This window comes from Pseudorca crassidens, chromosome 1 (assembly GCF_039906515.1).
Source record: "Pseudorca crassidens isolate mPseCra1 chromosome 1, mPseCra1.hap1, whole genome shotgun sequence".
Lineage (NCBI taxonomy): Eukaryota > Metazoa > Chordata > Mammalia > Artiodactyla > Delphinidae > Pseudorca > Pseudorca crassidens.
In genome coordinates this window covers 193,425,454-193,449,286 of record NC_090296.1, presented here as the reverse complement: position 1 = coordinate 193,449,286, position 23,833 = coordinate 193,425,454, and the positions used below count along the sequence as shown (strand labels likewise).

Genomic DNA, 23,833 nt, shown 5'->3' with positions numbered 1-23,833 from the left:
CCACGCAATGCTGAGTTTATACTCAGCGTCTGAACTACGTCTGTAACTCGAGACAGCCGAGAAGAGGGGCCGACAGAAAAGAGAAGGGTCAGGGAGGAGGCCTCCAATGGAAGAGGTTCCCTCACTTCTCACCTGTTGTTGGTAACCTGAAGACATAAATCCGATTTCTAGTCATCCCTGTGTTCCTTCCAGAGATACTAAGGAACTGTTAGTGTGTGACTCCTGCCCCAGGCCTGGTTCCTACACTCTGGGAGCTCACAGGCGACTGGGGGAAGGAGCCATCCAGCCAAGGGGCACATAAATAGTGCCCCTTGTGATGATGCCACAGGAGCATACAAAAGGGGATTCAACCTGCACAGGAGGCCAGGGCGGTCCTGCATGAGGGTGCAACTTTGGAACTAAAATCTAAGAATAAGCAGGAGCTAAGGAGGCAAATAGGAGAAGGAAAAGGGTTCCTCGTAGAAGAAAGACCCTGTGGTGGGAGGGGGCATGGTGCGCGTGGGGATCCACACGGCCAGGGCGGCTGGAGTCCAGTGTCACAGATCCAGCAGGAGGGTCCGGAGAGTGAAGCAGTGGCCTTTGGGTCCCTCACTGTTAGGGGCTCGGGCAGGGACGGGCTCATACCCTCTCTTTCCCGTAAACCCTTCAGATTTCAGAGAACTATAAGTTTTTTCTTCTTTTTATGCATCTTTATTTGGGAGATTATCTGGACGTTGAGCTTTGAAGCATTTATGACCTTGAAGTATCACATGTGCATACCAAAAAAACATGTTTACTTGAAATAAAATGTTGGTTTTCAGTTCCTTTTTTTTTCTTGTCATTTAAAAATTTATTTTTATACAATTTTAAAGTTTACTTTCCATGTACAGTTATTACAAAATATTGGCTGTCTTCCCCGTGTTGTACAACACATCCTTGAGCCTGTGCTACACCCAATAGTTTGTACCTTCCACTCCCACCCCTATACTGCCCCTCCCCCCCCCCCACTGGTAACCGGTAGTTAGTTCTCTCTATCTGTGAATCTGTTCTTTTTTGGTTATAGTCACTAATTTGTTGTGTTTTTTAGATTCCACGTGTAAGCAATATTACACAACATTTGTCTTTGACTTACAGAGAAATGAGTTTTGAGTAGCACCTGGAAGCACTGAAGCAACGTGGCATGTTGTGGGATCTGAATACAAAATATTCAATAAGTAATATTCATAATAATATTCATAACTAAATATTAAAGATACAAGGTCCAGAATACACTTAAAAATTAGTCTCAATTTTAAATTAAAGAGAAATATTCCTGAATGTGCCTGCGTGCACACGCAAGTGTGTCTGTGTAGGTAATTCAGAAACGTCGTCTGAGCACAGCCTCTTCAGATCCACATCTCAGAGTCAGGCTCCAGCGCTGGGCCGGGACACCCAGGCTGACACTGGCCGGGAAGCTGCTCTTCCGCACGGGCCAGAGAAAGTGCCTTTAAACTCTGAGCCTCTTTTCACTAGAATCAAATCTCCTTTCAGACCCTCTTTCCCCTCCCAGTCTCTTCCAAACTATGCAGTGAGAAGTCCAAAAGCCTCTTCGTTGCAAGTTCAGAGTCTGCAGTGGCATCATTTCCTGACCGTTGCTGCCGAGGAGGCTCCCCATGTGCTTCGTTCGTGAGGCCAATTAATAAATAAACCCGCTCACAAAACGTGCCTCTCTGTCACCCACACAGATCTTCTATTTGCTTTGAGAAAATGGACCTACAGTCGGGCTTTCTTTGTGGGTACTTCTTTAGAGTTGTGTTGCGGGTGTGAGATTAACCACACTGCGTCGCCTTTATGCAAAGCATCAAAGAGAATCCCACTCTGCAAAGGAAGAAATGGCCACAGTTGCCCTGTCTGGCTAAACGGTGTGCGGTATTCAGCGCTGACAGCATTGTCTGGGGGCTGCATTTGGCCTGGCCTCGGGGACCTGCATCTGGGTTGCTGAAGGGAATATAGAACTTTCTGCGAGCTGCGTGAATAGGGCCTCCCGGCCAGCTGCACAAAGCCCTCGCCTCTTCTGATCACGCCTCCCAGGGGCCCTCTTTCACTTGGCAGTGGAATCCGGCAAAATGCAAGGTCAAGGAGCTTTGTGAGTGAAAGGGTGACATTTGCAAAGGGAGAAAACCCCTGAACTGGGAACAGCAGAGGAAGGGCGAAGTGCATGGATCAGGGGGTGATGTCACCCTGGGCTTTCACAAAGGAGAGAGTGGCCTTTTCTCTGGGGAGATAGATGACATCAGCCTCTTGAATGGGGGCTGGTTCCATTTTCTCATCTTTTCAGCTATTAACGAGATTTCTCAAGCCTTGAGGGTTTTTCAGAGATCAGCTCGGGGTTTATAAAAACTGTATCCGGATCCTGCATGGCTGGCTTGGTTTGAACATGAGCCAGCGCTTTCTTGACCACCTGTGGAGACGCAGCACGGTATCAAAGCGCTTCTAAAAGATGCATTTTGAGAGCCCTGGCAAAGAACCTCCTTGAGGTCAGCAACATTTCTCGTAAACCTTCCTTCAGTTCTTTCCCTCCTCACATGGGCATTTCAGTAGTCTTTGCTATTGTTGGTCTTTCAGGGGAATTCCATCTAATTTGTCGTTTTTTATTCCTTTTGTGATTTAGAGTATCTGTGCTGGGGTTTCTGGGAGGCTCACCCTTTGAGGACAAAGGTTTTATCTTTTGTAATTCAAAGAACAGTTTGTGGTTCTGCATCTTGTGTTAGTGATTACTTGGGGCCTCTGTGATATGTATTGAGGACATGTTTTCATTCAGTCATTCATTCAACCAACCAACCAGAATATATTTATTCACGACCGGGTTCTGGGCTTGGCGTTTATAAAATGTAGAGAGTGTATTTGTTTTCTCAGGCTGCCATAACAGAATACCAGCTTGAGTAGCTTAAACATCAGAAGTTTATTTCTCACAGTTCTGGAGGCTGGAAGTCCAAGATCAGGTGTCAGCAGGTTTGGTTTCTCCTGAGGCCCCTCTGTTTGGCTTGCAGACTGCAGCCCTCTCGCTGTGTCCTTACGTGGCTTTGTCTGTGTGAACCTACTGATGGCTCTGTGTGTCCAAATTTGCTATTCATATAAGGAGGCCAGTTGGATTGGACTAGGGTCCATTCTAGGAGCCTTATTCTGGCTTCATCCCTGCCGTAGTAGCCCAGTGTCCGAACGCAGTCACATTCTGAGGTACTGGAGGTTAGGGCTTCAGTGTGTTAATTTTGGGGGAGACACAATTCAGCCCATAACAGAGAAGAAGGAGACAGCATCCTTGACTTCAGGGAGTTGGTCAGTAGTAGCGGAGACAGACAAAGCAAGGGCAGAATCCATGATCCGTGATGCTGGGGGGCCGGGGAGGAGACCTAGGCTGGCCGCAGGGACTTTGAGAGGCCCTCCAGGCCGATTTGATACTTGAGCCGAGTTTTAAAGAATAAATAAGAATCAGTCAAATCTCTGGGAGAGGGAGGCATTTCTAAGTAGAAGCAGGGAGGCTTGGGTTGATTATGGCAAAGGCTTTCAACCGTAAGTATTTCGGCTAAAGCACACGCTCCCAGCGCCCACACCAAGGGGGTGAGAATTGCTTCTTGGGAGGGTGAAAGTATTTTATGCTTCATGTATAAAGCACTCATACAGAGAGTACACGGCAGATATATATTATATCTGTGATATTAAATTATTTGAACAATCGGGAAAAAATATCCAAAAAGCCTCCTTAGAAGGGCAATAATGAACACGATTGAGAAATACGGAGCTAAAAGGAGGATAGAAGGTGAGGCAGGACAAGTTGTCGAAGACCAGTTGATGGGAGCCATCGCGAGAACTTGGCTTTTATTTCCCGTGTCTGTCCCGAGCCCTGTTCCTCACCATGCAAACATTCACGGGAACCTGGAGGCGCTCGCCAGGAAAGTGATTTTTTTTTTTTTTCTTGCGGTACGCGGGCCTCTCACTGCTGTGGCCTCTCCCGTTGCGGAGCACAGGCTCCGGACGCGCAGGCTCAGCGGCCATGGCTCACGGGCCCAGCCGCTCCGCGGCATGTGGGATCTTCCCGGACCGGAGCACGAAGCCGTGTCCCCTGCATCGGCAGGCGGACTCTCAACCACTGCGCCACCAGGGAAGCCCCAGGAAAGTGGCTTTTGAATTGTGGTCAGCAGAGACTCTGCGGCAGGCTCATGAGGCCAGGGTGTGAATCACGCAGTCTGGTCCTCAATCTCAGGCAGAGACCTTTCTCTCTCCTAGTGTCACTTCCTGCTGGGCAGTGATAGAAGGTCACAGAGAAAGAAGTAGTAAAACACCTCTCCCACTCTGCCTCTAAGGTAACTTCAGCTGCGATCGAGAATGTGCCGTTTGTTCAGTAAATCTGTAAGCAGGCTCTTGGTAAAGACAGATGGGGGAAAACATAGACTCCTGTGATTGTTTTATGATGTTGTGTGATATGAGATAAAGAAATCTTGTTCAGTGTGGGTCAAAATTTCAGTAAAAGAGAAGCTTTTAAGAAACATTAGTTCTGTCTAATTTAAAAGTTATTTCCCTAACTGCTAATTAGGCTTTCTCTCACACTTATACATGCTCTATCCCGTCCTATTTATTCTGGCCACTTCAGCCTATTTGATATTTTGGACTTTCACCTTTGTGTTACTCTTAGAGAACGTTTAAGCCTGGAGACTGAAAGCGAGTACAGTCTTCGTGGAGAACCAAAGCACAGATTGCTGTATTATGATACTGTGTCTGATTTTTATTTATGGCGAGTTCTCACTTAACATCTTTATTGGAAAAAAGTTCTTAATGGATGATGCTAATGTAAAAAAAAAATCTGTTTATAAATTTGTAAAAGTGGGATGATCACGTACTAAGAAAATCCTGCAGTTCTTTTTGCCTTGGTTTCACAATTTTTCCAGCAAGGTCCTAGTAACCAGAGGCAGCATTAAACCTAGGCAGACATTTCACTATGAGCGGAAAAGCTAAGTTCTGACATTATTTGCCTCCTTGACGACAAAGGAAAATACAGACACACAGAGTTGACCTTCATGTAATGTTGGCTCTGAGTCTCGTATCCAGTGGCAACCTTTTAGGAGTCTGGCATCCCAATTCCCACGTCACTACCGTTTGCAGAGGTTGAGCTCTATTTCCATTGCTCCTCTTTCAAACAGTTATGAAAAGAAAAAAGTAACCCTCAAACAACCATGACCTTCCCAAATCATATATTGCACAATTTGTAATAGTCCTTGAGACTTGGGCCAAAAAGAAGGGCTTTCTCGAACCTTCTGTTTGTGTTCTGGTTCCTTAGCAACAACACCCCTGATAGATACTGCACATACTTTCCAGGGGATTCCACACTTTTCTGTACAAAGTGCAAAAAGAAACCACGCATTTTTTTCCACAGTTTCAAATTTAGCCCCAAATGACTAAACCAACACAGAATAAACACGGTGTTCAGTGTAGAACATAATTTTTGTCCCCAGAGATTTCTCTTTTTGAGCATTTACTTAAATAATGCCGTACTTATCTCTGACATTATGTATCCGAGGACTTGTTTTTTTGGATATGCCGCTGGATATTCAGAGAAACTGAAGCCAGCCTTCCGTGGCCTTGACTCACAAAACCAAGAATGAATCTCTGGTATAAGATAGTAATTACATTCTAGTAATTTAACCTAATTTAACCTAATTCTGTGTTCTCTGTATAAGTGATGACATTGATATACCTTATCCCTGATTTTTTTCTCCTTCTAGTTATACTTTCAGACTACTCATAGGCTAAATAATACGGATTTATCAATACTACCTAAATGTCATTTTACATTTATTTTAAGACGTTAATGGTGATAAAAATAAAACCTCGTGACCATGTTAAGAGCGAACGAAAATATGATTTCAATGCTTGGTGCACTGACTTAATGGACACCTCATTTATTACTACTGGACCAAGTAATTATTTAAAATGTTGATATTATAATTTTGGAAAAGTTGGTGTTATCTTTCTGCCATGTGCTGGGCCTTTGGCCAGCATTTTAAATATACGATCTCTTGTCTTCTCCTAATAATACTGTGAAATCAGCATCGTCGTCCACATATTATGGGTAAGAAAACTGAGGGAGGAGTCAGAGAAGTCAAGTAACTTCCCCAAACTCAAAGAGGGAATGAGGACACACAACCAAGTGTGTGGTGTCGAACTCCCAAGTGTTTACACAGCTGCACTCTGCCTACAAGCAAATGATTTTTCCCCACAATTTTTCATTGCAAAAAAGATGAGATGATATTGCAACGCAGAGAAGGTCAGAGCTTATAGCAGGTAATTTTGCAGCTAAATTCCCACTGAGGATAATGGCTGTTTTTGAAAGAACGTGTGCTGTCTTTCCCAAGTAAATAATGTTCCAGTTCCAAGGTCTCCCCACTGAATTGCACAGCTCCTTCATCCGTAGCAATGATGGGGGTGAAGCGCAGTACTTAGCCAACAACTAGTTCAAAATAGCTGAGTTTGCTTGTCTGTCCTTCAACACAGTATCTGCTTTATTCCTCATTCGTAAAGTGTTCTTTCTCTGGAGTGGCTACATATGGTTGCTGTAATCATACAGTTTGAGCTGGGATAGACCACAGAGATCATCTAATCTGTTACCATGGCTTAGTTATGCAAAAGAGCTTACAAGAGAACTGCTATTAAAGCGAAGGATAGCTACCCCATAATAGATTGGTTGGACGAGGGTGGAGCGCTTGAGGGTTTGGTTAATTCAGGACCCCAGTCAGAGGGGACGTGGGCTGACTGGACGCCCGAGGCATGTGTCCTGTGAGGGACCAGCACCCTTCCTATTGTCATCACAGAACATCGTCTCATGGCTCAGGCTTAGACAGAGCTTGGAGGGTCAGGGGACACCACGACCGTTGGCATGGTGCTGCCTACACTTGTCCATTGGTCCATCAGGGGCAACCTTGCTGTGGAAGAAAGGCTGGGGGTTGGGGGGGGTGAGAGGAGGAATGGGGGTGGGTGAGGGTGGGTGACGCAGAGCCCTGTGGGGAGGCAGTGAGCTTCTCTCCCTGCAAACACACTGTGTACCAAAATAATTAAATGGAAAGAGGGACTTCCCTGGCAGTCCAGTGGTTAGAACTCGGCCCTTTTACTGCCAAAGGCCCGGGTTCAATCCCTGGTCGGGGAACTAAGATCCTACAAGCTGTGCAGCATGCCCAAAAAAATAAATGAAATAAATAGAAACAAAGCCGGATTTGAATGAATACTTAGTATGAGTGTTGAACTTGGAAATCACATAAAGAGAACATGTTTCCTCTGTCTTTGCCTGTTTGGGGGATTTCATGAAGTAGCTCTTGGTAGTCTTATGCATGACTACTTACTTTAGGGGAAATTAGTCCAGCTGCCTTGGTCTCATTTCATTTCCTTGGAAGATGTTTTTATATATTTTGTTCAGAAACCTTCAATAATTACAAAAATGTATAAGAGAGAGAGAATGATTGATTGATTTCTCCTGAATTGTAAGCAAAGAATTTCTACTGGGAAACCATTTTTCAACTTGGTTGGAATGAGTAGATTAGATGAAAAAGGATATAGTTAATCAAAATGAAAAGATGCCAAGATCAACTATACTTGTTTGGGTCAAAAGGAAAGATTTTTAAACTTTCATATAAAGGAAATTAAAATTTATATTATGTAAAGAGTCCTAAAATATGGGTACATTGGGTTCATGTCTTTTTAATGGTATACTAAGGTGAAACACTTCAATATTCAGATTCAGAACATCTCAGAGAGTCTGATGGCTATGAAAATATTAATTTTGAATATTAATGTGACATCTTACATGGTAATTTAAAAGTCATTTTATAACTGTGGTTGGCATTGAGTTTTGAGCTCCTTGCATCCTTATATCTATTTTCCAAGTCATTAACTGCATGTTATGACCTTATTCTTTCACTCTTTTTTTTTTTTTTTTGTCCCTACCACTGAAAGTAGATAGCTCTACTCCGTATCCATTACTGTATGGAATACATTTAGACAAAATGATTATCACAAAGTCTGGGTCTGGGATGAAATCCCTATGGAAGATGAAACTTTCTGAACCCTCACCCTAAACCCTTGAGTTGGCTTCTCCTAATGTGATACTGAGCTTAAGTTTGTCTCTAGCTTTCTCAACAATAGACTTTGTGCTGAGTCTGAACGTTTATGTCCCCTCAAAATTCATGTGTTGAAACCTAACCCCTAAAATGATAGTATTAGGAATGGGGCATCTGGGAGGTGATCAGGTCATGAGTGTAAAGACCTCATGGTTGGGATTAGTGCCCTTATAAAGGAAGCCCCAGAGGGACCCCTCACCCCTTCTGCCATGTGAGGTCTATAACCCAGGAGAGGACCCGCCTCACTTCCTAGGCCTACTGTAACAAAATACCACAACTGGGTAGCTTAAAACAACAGAAATTTATTTTTTCACAGTTCTGGAGTCTCAAAGTCGAAAATCAAGGTATCAGCAGAGCCATCCCTTCGAAGGCTCTAGAGAAGAATCCTTCCTTGCCACGTCCAGCTTCTGTTGGTTGCTGGCCATCCTTGGCTTTCCTTGGTTTGTCCATGTGTAACTTCAGTCTCTTTCTCCGTCTTCATATGGCCCCTCTTCCTTTTGTGTGTCTGTGCCCAAATCTCTCACTTCTTAGAAGGGCATCAATTATATTGAATTTCAGCCCCCCTCTAATCCAGTATGACCTCATCTTAACTTCATAACATCTGCAAAGACCCTATTTCCAAATAAGGTCACGTTCACAGGTTCCAGGCGGACATGATTTCTGGGGGACACTATTCAAGCCAATACAGGAGGTTCTGCAGCTTTGACAACTTTCCCCTCTCCTGGAGTTACCTGCTTTGTCTTCTTTCTTTTTCCTCTGGAGAATTTCCCATTCCTTGGCCTTTACATTACCTGGTTTTGGTCTCTGATTTAATCTCCTGATTGCTCCAGCTGGTGCCCTCTCTGTCCTCACAGAATCAGTCTAACCCACAAAATCCCCCAGAATATGAATCTGCAAATCCTTAAGATCAGGTGAATTTGGGCGCCCCACTCATGGCTTTGTCTTTGGAGAGGGTGTTGACCTGACTTTAGTCTTCTCTCTTAGGATGGATACCTATCACTTGCCTTTCTCCTATACCTTGGGACTGTGCCACACACTTTTAGACTGTTGGGGGATTAACTGGTAAAACCAAACCAGGAATTGCTGACTTTTTGTGGTTCTTATACGTGCCATGGTCACCATAAGACAACTTTGTCCGTTTTAAGGAGCTCGTATCTGTCTCCACCTCCATTCCAACCTAACCTGAAAGTTTCTGTTCAAAATTGCTTTAATTACATTATTTGCATGTCTCATAGGTAAATCAGGCAATCCGACCCCTGGGCATATATTCAGACAAAAACATTATTTGAAAAGATACACGCACCCCTATGTTCATAGCAACACTATTTACAATAGCCAAGGCATGGAAGCAACCTAAATGTCCACCAACAGATGAACGTATAAAGAAGATGTAGTACATATATGCAATGGAATATTACTCAGCCATAAAAAAGAATGAAATAATGCCATTTGCAGCAACATGGATGGACCTAGAGATGATCATACTAAGTGAAGTAGGCCAGACAAAGACCATATGATATTGCTTATATGTGGAATCTAAAAAAAATGATACAAATGAACTTATATACAAAACAGAAATAGACCCACAGACATAGAAAGCAAACTTATGGTTACCAAAGGGGAAAGGGGGGGGGGATAAATCAGGAGTTTGGGATTAATATAGACACACCACTATATATAAAATAGATAACCAACAAGGACCTACTGTATAGCACAGGGAACTCTACTCGATACTTAGTAATGACCTATAAGGGAAAAGAATCTGAAGAAAAAAATGTATATATAACTGAATCACTTTGCTGCACACCTGAAACTAATACAACATGGTAAATCAACTATATTCCATTTAAAAAAAAAAAAAAGTGAGGCCTGTGTACCGCAGGAAATAGTTGAACCTTGTTTTGGGTCGGGCTTTCCCAAATTCTGAGCTCCTAGTTACCGTTTCTCATTATAGCACCCCATGCCTGACTCCCATGAAAAGAGTCCTTACTGGTAACTCCTCCTTGCGACCCTGCCCCCTTCGCCTGCTGCCCTTTTGCATGTCAGAGGGGAATTGGACAGACCAGTGAGTCTCCTCTCAAGGTCCTGCAGAAGAGAAGGTTTTTATTTTTACATTATAGAAAAACTATTAAAATATACATCATTCATTTTGATGAGGCATCATCATTTATTATTTAAAATTTATTCTTTTACTATACTTTGGCTTTTCAGCTTCTTTTTCACATTTACCCTGATCTCTCAGACATTTCCCTCCAAAATTAGAGGATAAGGCTGTGAGGATGTCCTGTTTGGGTCCGTTCTCTGTTCCTTTTCCTCCAGCCTCAGGGGGCTTTGGCCCAGAGTCACTTCCAAGCGGGCAGGCCCTCCCAGTGCTGTTGGTTTATGGAACATGGTTTCAGGAAAATGCCAAGTGTCAAGAGGTTTGAGCAATTGTAATTGCAGGAAACACAGAATGTGCTTTTAAAACTTTGAGCTTCTAATTCCATCTAGCCGTTTCATTGCTAATTTGCTTTTATTAAAACCAAAAAACAAAACAAAAAATCAACAGCCACCCTAAACCTTGAGGATAGAACATACGTAGACTATGCTTTTTTTGTTGTTGTTCTGGAATTTTATAACTCGTTGCTTGTTTTAGATCAAACAAAAAAAACCCCAGAAAAAGTGTTAGCAAAGTTCTTTTTTTAATTTAATTTAATTTTATTTATTGTTTTTTTAATTAATTTTATTTATTTGCTTATATATGGAAAAGATTTAAGTTATCTTCACAAGTAAGCAGGTTTAGTAACTTTTTTTTTTTAACATCTTTATTGGGGTATAATTGCTTTACAATGGTGTGTTAGTTTCTGCTTTACAACAAAGTGAATCAGTTATACATATACATATGTTCCCATATCTCTTCCCTCTTGGGTCTCCCTCCCTCCCACCCTCCCTATCCCACCCCTCCAGGCGGTCACAAAGCACCAAGCAACAACTTTTAACTCTTTCTTGTTGTGAGTTCCCTAGATCAATGTGCTTCCTGCTGATAACGTAAGCGCTTCCTTTCAGTTGATGGCTGCGAGCTTGGAGGAAAGTAGAATCAGATTGTCAGTCACCAGCACTAAAGGTTTAAAGATTAACTAATTAAAACTGAAAAACATATGATTCTCTTCAGGACATTATTTTATTCCAGTTCAGCTGATATCTGACGATGTTAGCATATTAGATTTGTCAGATTTGTCTCACATTAAATGGAAAAGCATTTTGCTTTATTTTTTTCTGGTTGCTATGGTGACTTTTTTCCTCAGTAGATGGACAGCACGGTAATGAGGGCGGTGTTCAACACTGCCATTCCAGGGCCTTAGGGCTGAAACGCCCAACGAGGCATAGCGGAGAGAAGGCAGAACTGCGAGTAGGGGCTTGGGGGCAGGAGGGGTTGGCGGGGGGAGGTTGGCCCCAGATCCGCCGTTCACTGTATGAGTTACAAGTCCAGCAGCCTTCTTGAGCCTCACTCTGCTCATCTCTAAATGGGCCTGTTGTGATCACTCTTGCCTACCTCGCAGAGTTGTTATGAATTTCAAATAAAATTAATGTGCTCATTGGAAGCACATTGAACACCTGTGCACTGCCATACAGATATGAACTATCTTTATTGTAGCTTCGTGAACAATTGATTTCTTATGTCTTATCGGGTGGTCATGATGGCTCTTTAGCTGGTGTGGTAATTCCTCTTCCAGCTCCAGGTCTTTCTCTTGTGTTATCCCAGATCTGGATAAACTCCTGTTGAGTTGTAATACACAGTATATATGGAGTGATTGTCATATGCAAGACACTTAGCTAAAAACCTTACTTTGGACTTTTCATTTAATCTATATCACAACCCTATGAGGTTGAGTACTAACACTGTTACAGATGAAGACATTGGGGATTAGAAAGGTTAAATTAGTTATCCAAAGAGTAGCATAGCCAGGGCTGGAATGTTTTGTCTTATGCCATGGCCTATGCTTTACTTGGTATATTATTATATTTCCAAAAGTTTTGCAACTCTGAAATCATGTCTCCTCCATGAAAATCTTTTCTTACCAGTTGGTGCAAAGAGCCCCTATCTCTATTTCTTCTGAATATGTATCCCTCAGAGCTCTTTATTCATCACTCCATGCTACTCCTTGGTTAGTATTTTCATCATTTAATTATTTTCTCCATGTAGACTTCTGAAGTGCCTTCCCAAATCATTGTCTCTGTTTAGGTGACTGAAGCCCAGTTGCAGAAAACTTCTCTGTTTTCCTACATTTGATTATTCATTCAACCAGACAGTTAACGTGATGATGACGAGGATCTTGGGAGTCTACCCATCACCTCCTGTGTCATTTCCCATTGGCTCTTGGTCGATACAACTTCTTTCATCTCCAGCCTTGTCTGTCCTCCCTTTTCTACCCTTCTTGTGACCCCCTGGTCACTCATCCAAGGTCACAGACATGACTGACAATGACATGATTTTTTTAAACTTATTGCACAGCCTGCTAAACTGTGTTTTCTCCACAGTTTCATTTGTTTCATTTGCAGGTGTGTCTATACCATTATTTCTACTCTAAATAAAATGTCGGCACCTGAGATTTTCTGGAAGCCTTGTTTCCATCTCCAAAGTAGCCGGTTGGATTTAGAAAGAGATTTTCTTCTGTGACTCACCCAGGAGAAAGTGTATTTTAACAAGGGACCATCAAGTCCTGAATCTCACACCAAGGGAGACAGTGCAGCAAACAAACAGTTTTTCTCTTTCCTGGCCCCAAGTAAGCTTAAATTTACTAGGAAATTAAAATTAGGATGTTTGTTTATGTGGAAAGGTTTTTAGTATTAGACATCAGAAACACTGGGGACCGCTCCATAGGTAAAGCAGCTTTTACCAAATAAGTAGACTTTTGAATTCCACAAAATAAATTTATTTATTTATACATTTATAATAAATTTGTTTATAAATTTATTTATTTTTGGCTGCACTGAGTCTTCGTTGCTGCGTGCGGGCTTTCTCTAGTTGCAGCAAGTGGGGGCTACTCTTTGTTGTGGTGCGCGGGCTTCTCACTGAGGTTGTGGAGCACGGGCTCTAGGTGCGCCGGCTTCAGTAGTTGTGGCACACGGGGTCAGTAATTGTGGCTCGCGGGCTCTAGAGCGCAGGCTCAATAGCTGTGGCGCACGGGAGCTTAGTTACTCCACGGCATGTGGGATCTTCCCGGACCAGGGCTCAAACCCTTGTCCCCTGCATTGGCACGTGGATTCTTAACCACTGCGCCACCAGGGAAGTCCCTGAATTCCACACTGTTTATTAAAAATAAAGCAAAACCAAAACTTGTTTCTACCACACAAGGTGCAGAAATAGTAAATCAGAGAAAATGAACAGCTTTGCTATTCAATGTAAACAAGATATTGTTGATGAGGCAGAATTAAATTATTTTGCTTTTGATTCATTTCAGCGTTTGGAACATGTTTTCTCTCCTCTAGAATTAAACACAATAGGAGTTTTTGGACTGTCTTGCTATTTCCTTTAACTGGCAGTGGGACAGTATGTGTTGATGTAGGTTCCAAGTCACATTTCCTGTGTTGTAACCAGTCTCTTTTTCACAGCTAATTAAGTGGAAAACGATGTATAAATACAATTCAAAAGATTCACATTGTATACTCTTTAAAAATCTCTACTATTTACTGTGAATTATAGTTTTTGTTTTTCATTTATAATTTTAAAAACTCAACTGTTGGTGTGAATTTATTATTTTTCATTTTTATCTATAATTATCCAATTCCAAATTCATATTCTAATGTTTCACTGTTAACCTAAAGATAGCTTGAATTGGGCTTCCCTGGTGGCGCAGTGGTTGGGAGTCCGCCTGCCGATGTAGGGGACACGGGTTCACGCCCCAGTCCGGGAGGATCCCACATGCCGCGGAGCGGCTGGGCCCATGAGCCATGGCCGCTGGGCCTGCGCGTCCAGAGCCTGTGCTCCGCAACGGGAGAGGCCACAGCAGTGAGAGGCCCGCGTACCGCAAAAAAAAAAAAAGATAGTTTGAATTTATGAAGCAAATTATCAAATAAATCATTACATATTTCATTTTTTTTGGTTAATAGAAATGTTCTCAATTTTGTTATGAATATGTTGTCCCTTGTCCCTTAAGGAGAGCATAGAAAAAATAGACATTCATTTTTTCAGTTTTTGGGTTTTTTAAACATCTTTATTGGAGTATAATTGCTTTACAATGGTGTGTTAGTTTCTGCTTTATAACAAAGTGAATCTGCTACACGTATACATATATCCCCATATCTCCTCCCTCTTGCATCTCCCTCCCATCCTCCCTATCCCACCCCTCTAGGTGGTCACAAAGCACCGAGCTGATCTCCCTGTGCTATGTGGCTGCTTCCCACTAGCTCTCTATTTTACATTTAGCAGTGTATATATGTCCATGCCACTCTCTCACTTCGTTCCAGCTTACACTTCCCCCCATTTTTTCAATTTTTTAAAGATATATTTTGACATAAATTTTTGTTTTGCTTGATACCAAGTACACATTTATTAAAGAATTTCCAAATCTAGGAAAAAGAAATGATACCCAGGAGAGTGAAGCATAACTGCCTAAATGCTGATAAAAGTCTCTCATCTGTGGAACGAAATTAGTATCGAAAGAGAATTATGCCAACGCTGTACTATTGAAACTAGCAAATTCTAAAATATCTTTTGGCAACTCGACATAATTTATTTATTTTTATTTATAACTTACCATCAATTAGCACGTGAAAGATAAAATAGAATTCACTATTTTTTTTCAAATCAAAACTTATTAAAATTACTCTTTGCAAACTGAAGGAAAAGCAAAAAGAATTTAATGATTTGCAGGAGGGCATGTGGTAATAGCACTTTTTTTATGTCTACAGATGGATTTTTTTTCCCCCAGGGACATTAAATATACCTGGCTTCTCTAGCACTGCCTGTACTATGGCATATGCTCAGTAAATATTGATTGAATGGATGGATGGATGAATGGGAATTGGAAAGTTATTTTATGTCGTTCAAAATTTAGAAATAGAGGGAGTTAAATTTCTACCATAATTATCAGAATTAACTTTATATTTCAGTACTTTATAGTTTTTACCATAAAATACCACTGAATTAATTTGTTCTATTTTGCGTTTGATGTGAACTGTTAAATCAAAGTTGTTACCTTTTGGTAAATTAAACTTCAGAGATAGTGAGATTATGAAGGAGAAAAAGAAAGCTGCAAAGAGTCTTCAAGCTCCAGCAGTTTCTTTGTCTCCTCCTCAGAAGCACACAGTATTTTTCCCCAGTATGGTATCACTTTTAATAATATTGGAATTTCTCTTTAGGAGACACACACATAAGTGCTATTCATGAGGAAAGAGCATGGCATACCTAAAAATAAAATTGTGCTTTGTTTTTTTATAAACCTTGTGTATGTTTATTTTAAACCTTAGGGGAAAGTACTCTATGGGTCTCCAGAGCTGTAAGTGGGTAAATAAAAAAGTACTGTAATTTTTCAAAGCGTCATTGACTGCCAAGAATCTGATATTATCATTCCAGCTTACAGCAACTCAGTTAAGGGTATTAGTATCCTGCTATTTGCAAAGGAATTTACAAGGAAACCTAAAACAATTGGAAAAGACAATGGAAAAATATTATACAGACTTTTAGATGAATCGACTATGATTTTAAAAAAAGAATTAGATTATCTGATGAGCTGAATCTAAATAAAAATGCAGGTGAGGTATCCAAGCTTCCATTTCCTTGTTCTCTTTTATATTATGTGACCACAAAGTTATTTTCTGCCGAAGGTTTTTTTTTCATTGGCTTGCTTATTTGATACAACTGATACTAAGAACCATAGGAGCTGAAAATGTAGGTTGAAAAAAATGGGGGTAACAGACTGGCTTTGCTTACCTATAATGTATTTTAGTAAGAGATGCTTTCCATGGGCCACTGTGGCGCACAACTCCAGGGAGCATCGTCTGATGGAATACACTGTGACTGGTGCCCCCTGGGGTTGTGCAGTGGTGCTGAGCACATATACAATCTGTGCTGATTTTGGCTTCAGGAATGTTTTCCATGGATGGTTGTAGTAGGAAAAATATTTTTGAATCTTCACGCACTTATGTTTTTTTAAACATTCACCACAGGCTACAAACAATGTCAACACGTCTAATTTTAAATAGCTTTTTCGCAGGACTTTAACCAGAAATAAGAGTAGAAACTTGATAGGAAAGATGCTGTCCTGTGCAACAAATTTAAAGTCTGAAAACACAGAGGTTTTTCAAATGGAAGCAGGAAACTGGCCATTCAAGAAGATGGTAGCGTGTTGAGCTGGAATCCGATTTCTTTACACAATCAGGATTCTTCTTGGAATTCTCAGCTCTTTTCAGTTAAGTGGAGATTCTGTATGAAAACTCTTTCTTTTGAACTTTTATAACACTTTTTTCTAATTCCCTGTACAGACAAATAAATTTGCAAAGGTGGATAGTAGACATGACCTCAGCTTTAGTGTCTTAATGTGAAAATGCACATACGTTCACAATGGAGTGAGGAGGCATTGTCATTTTTAAACATGAGAAGCCCTGACTTGACGCTCAGTAAGGGAAGGTGCTTGGAAGAATTTACCAACTGATAAGAATATTCTGGAAAATAGAAAAGGGAGATAGGTTAACAGAGCAAACAATTTTTAATTTTTTTTTTTTTTGCGGTACACGGGCCTCTCACTGTTGTGGCCTCTCCCGTTGCAGAGTACAGGCTCCGGACGCGCAGGCTCAGTGACCATGGCTCACGGGCCCAGCCGCTCTGCGGCATGTGGGATCCTCCCGGACCGGGGCACGAACCCGTGTCCCCTGCATCGGCAGGTGGACTCGCAACCACTGCACCACCAGGGAAGCCCCCAAACAATTTTTTTTAATCACCAAAAATTGCTTTTGGAAAACAAAAGAAAAAAATTTAGAATTTTTAGAAAAAAAATGTATTGTTTTTTCTAATTTTATCTTTATTTTTTTCTAATTTTGTCTTTAAAATTTGAGCCTTCCTCAAGTTTTACTTCTTCCAGAAATTTTTCTCTCCCTTTCCATTCTGAAATCTCTGAATTCTTACCAACTATGTGAGTCTGTGGAGTGTAGTAGTTAAGAACCCCACATTGCCGGATTGCACGGATCGGTTGATAGCGGGAGATTCTGCGCATGGGTGGCTCCACCCCTCACGACTTAGGTACCTTGGACAAACCACTTGACCTATGTTTGCATTGATTTGCTCATTTGAGAAATGCAGATAATAATGATCCGTGTGGTTGTTATGAGCGTTAAAATAGGAACTATCGGTAAAGTGCATCTATGCACTCAGTAGGCAGTGGCAGTGTTTTACTGTGTACCACGTGTTGTAGCATTTGATTATTTGTTATAATGACTTGCCTTAATTACTTTCTAAGGCATGATGTATACATTCATAAAACACATGCTAGAGTCTTTTTCCATGCTTGGGTTTGATACGTCAGTTTTTTGTTTGTTTGGTTGGTTTTTAGATGTACGTTTCCCAGGGCCAGGACCTATATCATTTTTGTTGTTGTTTTTATTTATCATTCACTTTATTTTATTTATTTATTTATTTTATTTATTTATTTTTTTTTTGTGGTACGCGGGCCTCTCACTGTTGCGGCCTCTCCTGTTGCGGAGCACAGGCTCCGGACGCGCAGGCTCAGCGGCCATGGCTCACGGGCCCAGTCGCTCCACAGCATGTGGGATCTTCCCGGGCCGGGGCACGAACCTGTGTCCCCCGCATCGGCAGGTGGACCCTCAACCACTGTGCCACCAGGGAAGCCCTCACTTTATTTTTTAGAGGAGTTTTAGGTTCACAGCAAAACTGAGTGGGAGGTGGAGTTCCCATGTAGCCCGGTCCCCACCCACGCACAGAGTCCACCATTATCAGCCTCCTCCACCAGAATGGGACATTTGTTACAGTTGATGACTCTATATTGACAAAGTCCACAGCTTATTAGGGTTCACTCCTGAAGCTGTACATTCTATGGGTTTCGACAAATTTATGACATGTGTCCACTGTAACGGTATCATACAGAGTAGCTTTATCACCCTAAAAATCTTCAAAAAAAGCACTCTACCCATTCATCTCTCCTTCCCCTCCAGCCCCTGGCAACCACTGGTAATTTTACTGTCTCCATAGTTTTGCCTTTTCCAGAATGTCATACAGTCAGAATGATACAGTATGTAGCCTTTCCAGACTGGTTTCTTTCACGTTTTTTGTTTTTTTTTTAGATTTAATTTTATTTATTTTTGGCTGCACTGGGTCTTCGTTGCTGCACGAGGGCTTTCTCTAGTTGCAGTGAGCGGGGGCTACTCTTCGTTGTGGTGCACGGGCTTCTCATTGCGGTGGCTTCTCCTGTTGCGGAGCACGGGCTCTAGGCACACGGGCTTCAGTAGTTGTGGCTCGCAGGCTCAGTAGTTGTAGCTCGCAGGCTCTAGAGCGCAGGCTCAGTAGTTGTGGCACACGGGCTTAGTTGCTCCGCACCATGTGGGATCTTCGTGGACCAGGGATGGAACCCGCGTCCCTTGCATTGGCAGGCAGATTCTTATCCACTGCGCCACTAGGGAAGTCCCTCTTTCACGTCTTAATATGCGTATATATTTCCTCGGTGTCTTTTTTTTTTTTTTTTTTTTTTTTGCGGTACGCGGGCCTCTCATTGTTGCGGCCTCTCCCGTTGCGCGGAGCACAGGCTCCGGACGCGCAGGCTCACCGGCCATGGCTCACGGGCCCAGCCGCTCCGCGGCATGTGGGATCTTCCCGGACCGGGGCACAAACCCGTGTCCCCTGCATCGGCAGGCGGACTCTCGACCACTGCGCCACCAGGGAAGCCCTCCTCCATGTCTTTTTGCGGCTTGATAGTCCATTTGTTGTTGGTGTTGAATAATATCCCATGTCTGAATGGACCACAGTTTATTTATCTAATTCAGCTCCTGAAGGACATCTTGGTTGCTTCCAAGTTCTAGCAGTTAAGAATAAGGCTACTATAAACATCTCTGTGAAGGTTTTTTGTAGACATATCATATATATATATTTTTTAATTTTCTACAGTCTCTCATACAAAGGTAAGGATTTTTAGCACATAGAATTCCACATCTGAGGTCTGAAAGGACTTAGAAATAACGCATTAGATACAAGGAAACTGAAGACCAAGCGACCTGGTGTCGACTGCGCATGCAGTCTATTGTACTTCCTGCCAGGAAATTCTTACCTGTATGTAACGAAGAAGATCTAAAAATTAGGTTGACGTCTTGAAAATATTACCAAAGGTTTGATGTGGTGAGCATAAGAGCTGAGAATTATCGCCCCAAATGATATAATGAATTTTTTTAAAGAGTGAATTTAATAAGCTGTAGCCATGGTTTTTTCTCATTGTTTTATAACTGATCATTATAACTTTATTATGACTTTATAATTTCTCTCCTAAGCTAGGCATTGTGCATTTTGAGTTATGTTTTGCGTAGCTGGCTTTTTGACTTTTTCCCAGTGGCCGATGCCCTCTTGGAACTGACTGAGCCTTGCTCTTTTCACAGGTTGTGGTGGAGAGTTGTCTGGGGACACGGGCTCCTTCAGTAGCCCCGGCTACCCTAACAGGTACCCTGCCAACAAGGAGTGTATCTGGTACATTCACACCGCCCCTGGGAGCAGCGTTCAGCTCACCATCCATGACTTTGATGTGGAGTATCACGCAAGCTGCACCTTCGACGTCCTGGAGGTAGGAGATTAGATGGTTTTCCGCACGTTACAGGATTTGGGGGCTAGAACTGGACATCACTCTGCAGAAAACCCTGAATTCTTTCCAGGAGCCAGCAGGGTTCTATTCTTAGACGTTTCGATGAGTATCCGCCCTTGGTGAATGATGCTTGCAGACAAATGGGGTTAATATCTCAGTTTGGCTTTCCCTAAAAGCAGTGCCCGAATGGCTGGGTGTAATTAGAAGGTGGTACCAGGCGGCAGAAGGGAGGGAACCATGGGGGGAGGCTGAGGAGAGAGAACCAAGGAAGGGAGCCCCTGTGGGCGACGTGGGCTTAATCCTGCTGCAACCCCCGAGGTCCTATGAGGTCTGCTTCTCAGAACCATCCCTTTAAGGACACAAGGCATTGGTCCCCCAACTCCCGTCCCCACTGATGGAACCTGGTATCATCAGTGCCCCACACTTCCAGAAAGCTCCCTTGGGAAAGGCAGTGGGCGGCAGAGTGTAAAGAAGACGTGGGTACTCGGGGTAGGACAGGGCAGGGAGCTGAGGAAAGGGCTGCAACTTTTCCAACACTGCTGCAATGGCTTTATCTTGGGTAATTAAGATGGCCCTTGAGAATCGGTTATAATCAGCTGTTTGTCGCAGGAATCTAGTCATCAGATGATTTCCAAGTACACATGAAATTCCTATCGCCACAGCGACAGGGACTGCCTCATGACAAGGTTCTGTATCTAGTAGAACTTAAAGTCCACGAAGGCTGGGTATTGGTGTGTTTTTGTTCTGTTTTGTTTTGTTTCACTGCTATACCCCCAGAGCCATAGAGCACTTGGCAAATAGTAAACACTTGATATATATTTGTGGGATAAATGAAAGTGTCGCATCTCCAATTGTGCAGTGATAATGTGCGCCTATGGTGATTGGCAAAGGGATTTCAGCATCCATTTTCCCATTGAATGTTAACGAGTCCTGTGAGGTGAGAGGGGGATTTTACCGCTCCCCACTTCACTGTTGTCAGAGCGGAGGCTCAAAAAGATTGCTGGGTTTTTCCACAACCATAAGGATAGTGAGTGGAGAAGCTGAGAACTGAATCCATCCCCGCCGCACACGCCACGCCAGCCAGTGTTGAAGGACAGATGTGGGCAGCGTGCAAGATACTGAAAGGAGCGCCTTGTTGACAGGCCTGTATAGGAAACTTTAAAACTAAAAGCCTTATTTAATTACAAACCAAGTTGTCTCCTTGAAAAGAAATGGGGTTCTCAAATCCTGTCCTCACTGAGTAGACGCAGCGTCACTAGGAGTCACATTGAGCAGCTCGAGTCTGCAAAGAAGGACGATGCTGCAGTAAGTGGGGCTGGAGACAGAGCCGGTGAGTCCTTGGGTTCAACCCAAACCCTGTCTTCACGTAAGTCCGGCTGCCCAGGCGTGACTCCAGCTCAGAAGAGGACCAGTTTCTTCCGAGGAGAGAATAAGGTGGCTCCCGAAATTCACGAAACTCACGCGCAGCTCAGACTGTGAAGCAGTAATATCGCTCACGTGGGGAATGTCGAGATGCTCCCTCCCGCGGGCGGGATTCCTCCGTCACAAGAAAACCCTTAACCCGTACAGAGGGCTGGCAGCAAAGTGTTCCACGGTAACGTGACACGTTCGTCACCCTTCGTTTTCATATTGCAAAGCTCGTGTGATCGTTGCCTACTTGGCAACATGTAAATAGGGTTCATTGTGCTTTGGTTTTGTCCCACCCATTACGTGAGAGAGCAAAGAGCAGGCCTGTTCCCTGTGAGCAGCCTTGGGGACAGAGGGGCAGCTCAAGGCCTCTGGGCAGCAGCGTTCAGACAGGGTCCTGCACAGAAAGGACCGTGAGAAGAGGCTGCGGTCTGCTTGGGGCTTATCTGTGTCAGGACAAGGTGGGCTCCCGTGTCCCATCCAACCAGGGTTTGAGGGAATATATTGAAGCCCTTAAATATTTGGGCAAGTTTTTTTCTTAAGGCTGAAGTGAGTTAACCCCCTGACTTTTTCCCTCCAAACCTTGTTGGACGTCTCTGCAAATACTCAAGAAGGTGCTTTCATCAATTTGGGTTAATGACAATAAAATGATTTTTTTCCATCCCTATCACGTGGACGCCGATAACATGTTAACAACAGGTTTCACAATATTTTACCCCAGGTGGGTGTGTGGCCTGGAAACATCGCTGACTTTCTCCACCCATCTGTCCCCGTCCTGTTTGTTCATCAGCCCGTCCTGCTCTGAGCCCAGTAGGGCCTCACTGTCTCCAGATATCCAGTTTACCTGAGTTTCACCTGATCTAACCAAGAGCCCATCTATTTTTCTCTCAAAAAGCAGGTGTCCGGAGGGTGGCCAGCTGCATCAGGCAACAGCCGTTTGGTTACTCATAACCCTGGAATGCTGACTTGATTGTAACAGTAAATGGAGCTAACAGAGCAGAAAGAACTGTTCAAAACAGATTAAAACCATAGGCTTTGAAATGTTCTATATCCTGAGCATTGGCTAAAAACACATTTTTTAATCTCTGATCATCAGACCAATTCTTTTCCCCACAAAGTTGAGTCATATGCTGTAATCCAACGAAGCACACCCTGAAATTCTTTCCATCTTTTTCCTCTTTTGAAGAGTCATGTGCTAACTATTGGTTTTAATTTGTGGAAGCGGAAAGTACCATTCTATTGTTTGAGTGAGAGAAACGCTGGCTGATTTCACTTCAGTCCTTGAGAAAGGAGCCTGAACAGCACAGAGCAGAAAAGGGAAGCCAGTCCTCGACGCAGGAGACCCAGACGGTTGCCTGGTGCGGGCAGTCAGCCTCCCCTGGTCTCTCCCCCGCTGTCTTTGTGGAGGGAAAGCAAAGAACGTCAAAAGCCGCAGTGTTTACTCTTCTGGAGGCTCTAGGCCCGCCGACTCATACCCGCTTTGTTTGCGATCTCAAGGGGACCCTGAGCAGGGAGACCAGAATATTTTGCTGACGTGCAAGTTTTCTTTGTTAGAACTAAACGCTTGCGCTCAGCGTTCTGTCCAAATATGTGCTGCTCGCGGGGTGGGCGACTGGGGCCCCAGGCTGTGGGTTTCAGGCTCTGAGCTCCACCCCAGGCCCGGGGGCAGGGGAATCTCAAGGGTGCTAAACCAGAAGCAGCCTGGTTTGTGCCATTTGCATATGTGTACATGGGAAGGGCCACACAGGGCTCTTCCTCCAGTCCTGCCTCTGATGGGACTTGGGGGCCTCACACAAACAGAGCTCTTCCAGGTGAAAATCAGCTCTAAGCGGTTGGCTCGCTTCATTCCTTTGCAATTACAGCCCTTGCGCTCGGCCCTCCCGGAACAGTGGTTTCATTCATTTCGGCCTTTCCCGCATGGCTGGGGGAATTAATCAGACAAAGAAATCATTATGGATTCAAATCACACACTCCTCACCGAAAGTAGGCTGCTTGTTCTTGCTCTCCCTCCCCGGAGGACACTTGAGTGAGGTCCACATCAGTCATCAGTCGGCAGCCGCCCTGGGGTGGGGGTGGGGGGGTGGGGGGCAGGGGCTCAGGGCCTCAGGCTAGGGAGATGCTCGGGTGGGAGAGGGCGCAGGTCAGGGTGGAGAGGGCACCACTCGCACCCACTGGGCCACCTTTCCCGGGTCCGGTTCCAGCCGGGAGCGGGGAAGGGCACAGATGCCAGTGTGCCTGAGAACTGTCACCAAACTGGTCGTTCTTGCACTGACTTAAGTGTGGCGAGATTGACGGTCGGGGGTCTACACCTTCTGTGGGATTCTTATCTTCCTCCCACACCCCCGCACACGGGTTATCCAAGGGGCCCTTGAGAAGCCTGTGTGTGAGGCATCCTGGAGGCCCCCGTGGGCTGGGCCAGACCTCCTGCAAGATGCTGGACGTGAGATCCAGGGGACAGTTGCCACGAGGAATGTGTCGCCGGGGTATTGCATCCAGCCAGATAGTTGCAAATTGCAGCAGCCTAGGAGATCT

The 23,833-nt window shown here is 43.7% G+C and overlaps 1 protein-coding gene across 3 annotated transcripts in view; it reads left to right on the top strand.

Annotated features, from left to right (window-relative positions):
• Positions 1-23,833, top strand: part of CUBN (cubilin) — a 281,633-nt gene that overhangs the window by 108,702 nt on the left and 149,098 nt on the right. For all 3 annotated transcript variants that reach the window (XR_010934358.1, XM_067704299.1, XM_067704308.1), the window contains one exon: positions 19,695-19,876. Coding sequence is in view for 2 of the 3 variants with exons in the window: in XM_067704299.1 (XP_067560400.1) it covers positions 19,695-19,876 (182 nt within the window). In the remaining variant the exon portion in view is untranslated. The remainder of the gene's footprint in view (positions 1-19,694; positions 19,877-23,833) is intronic.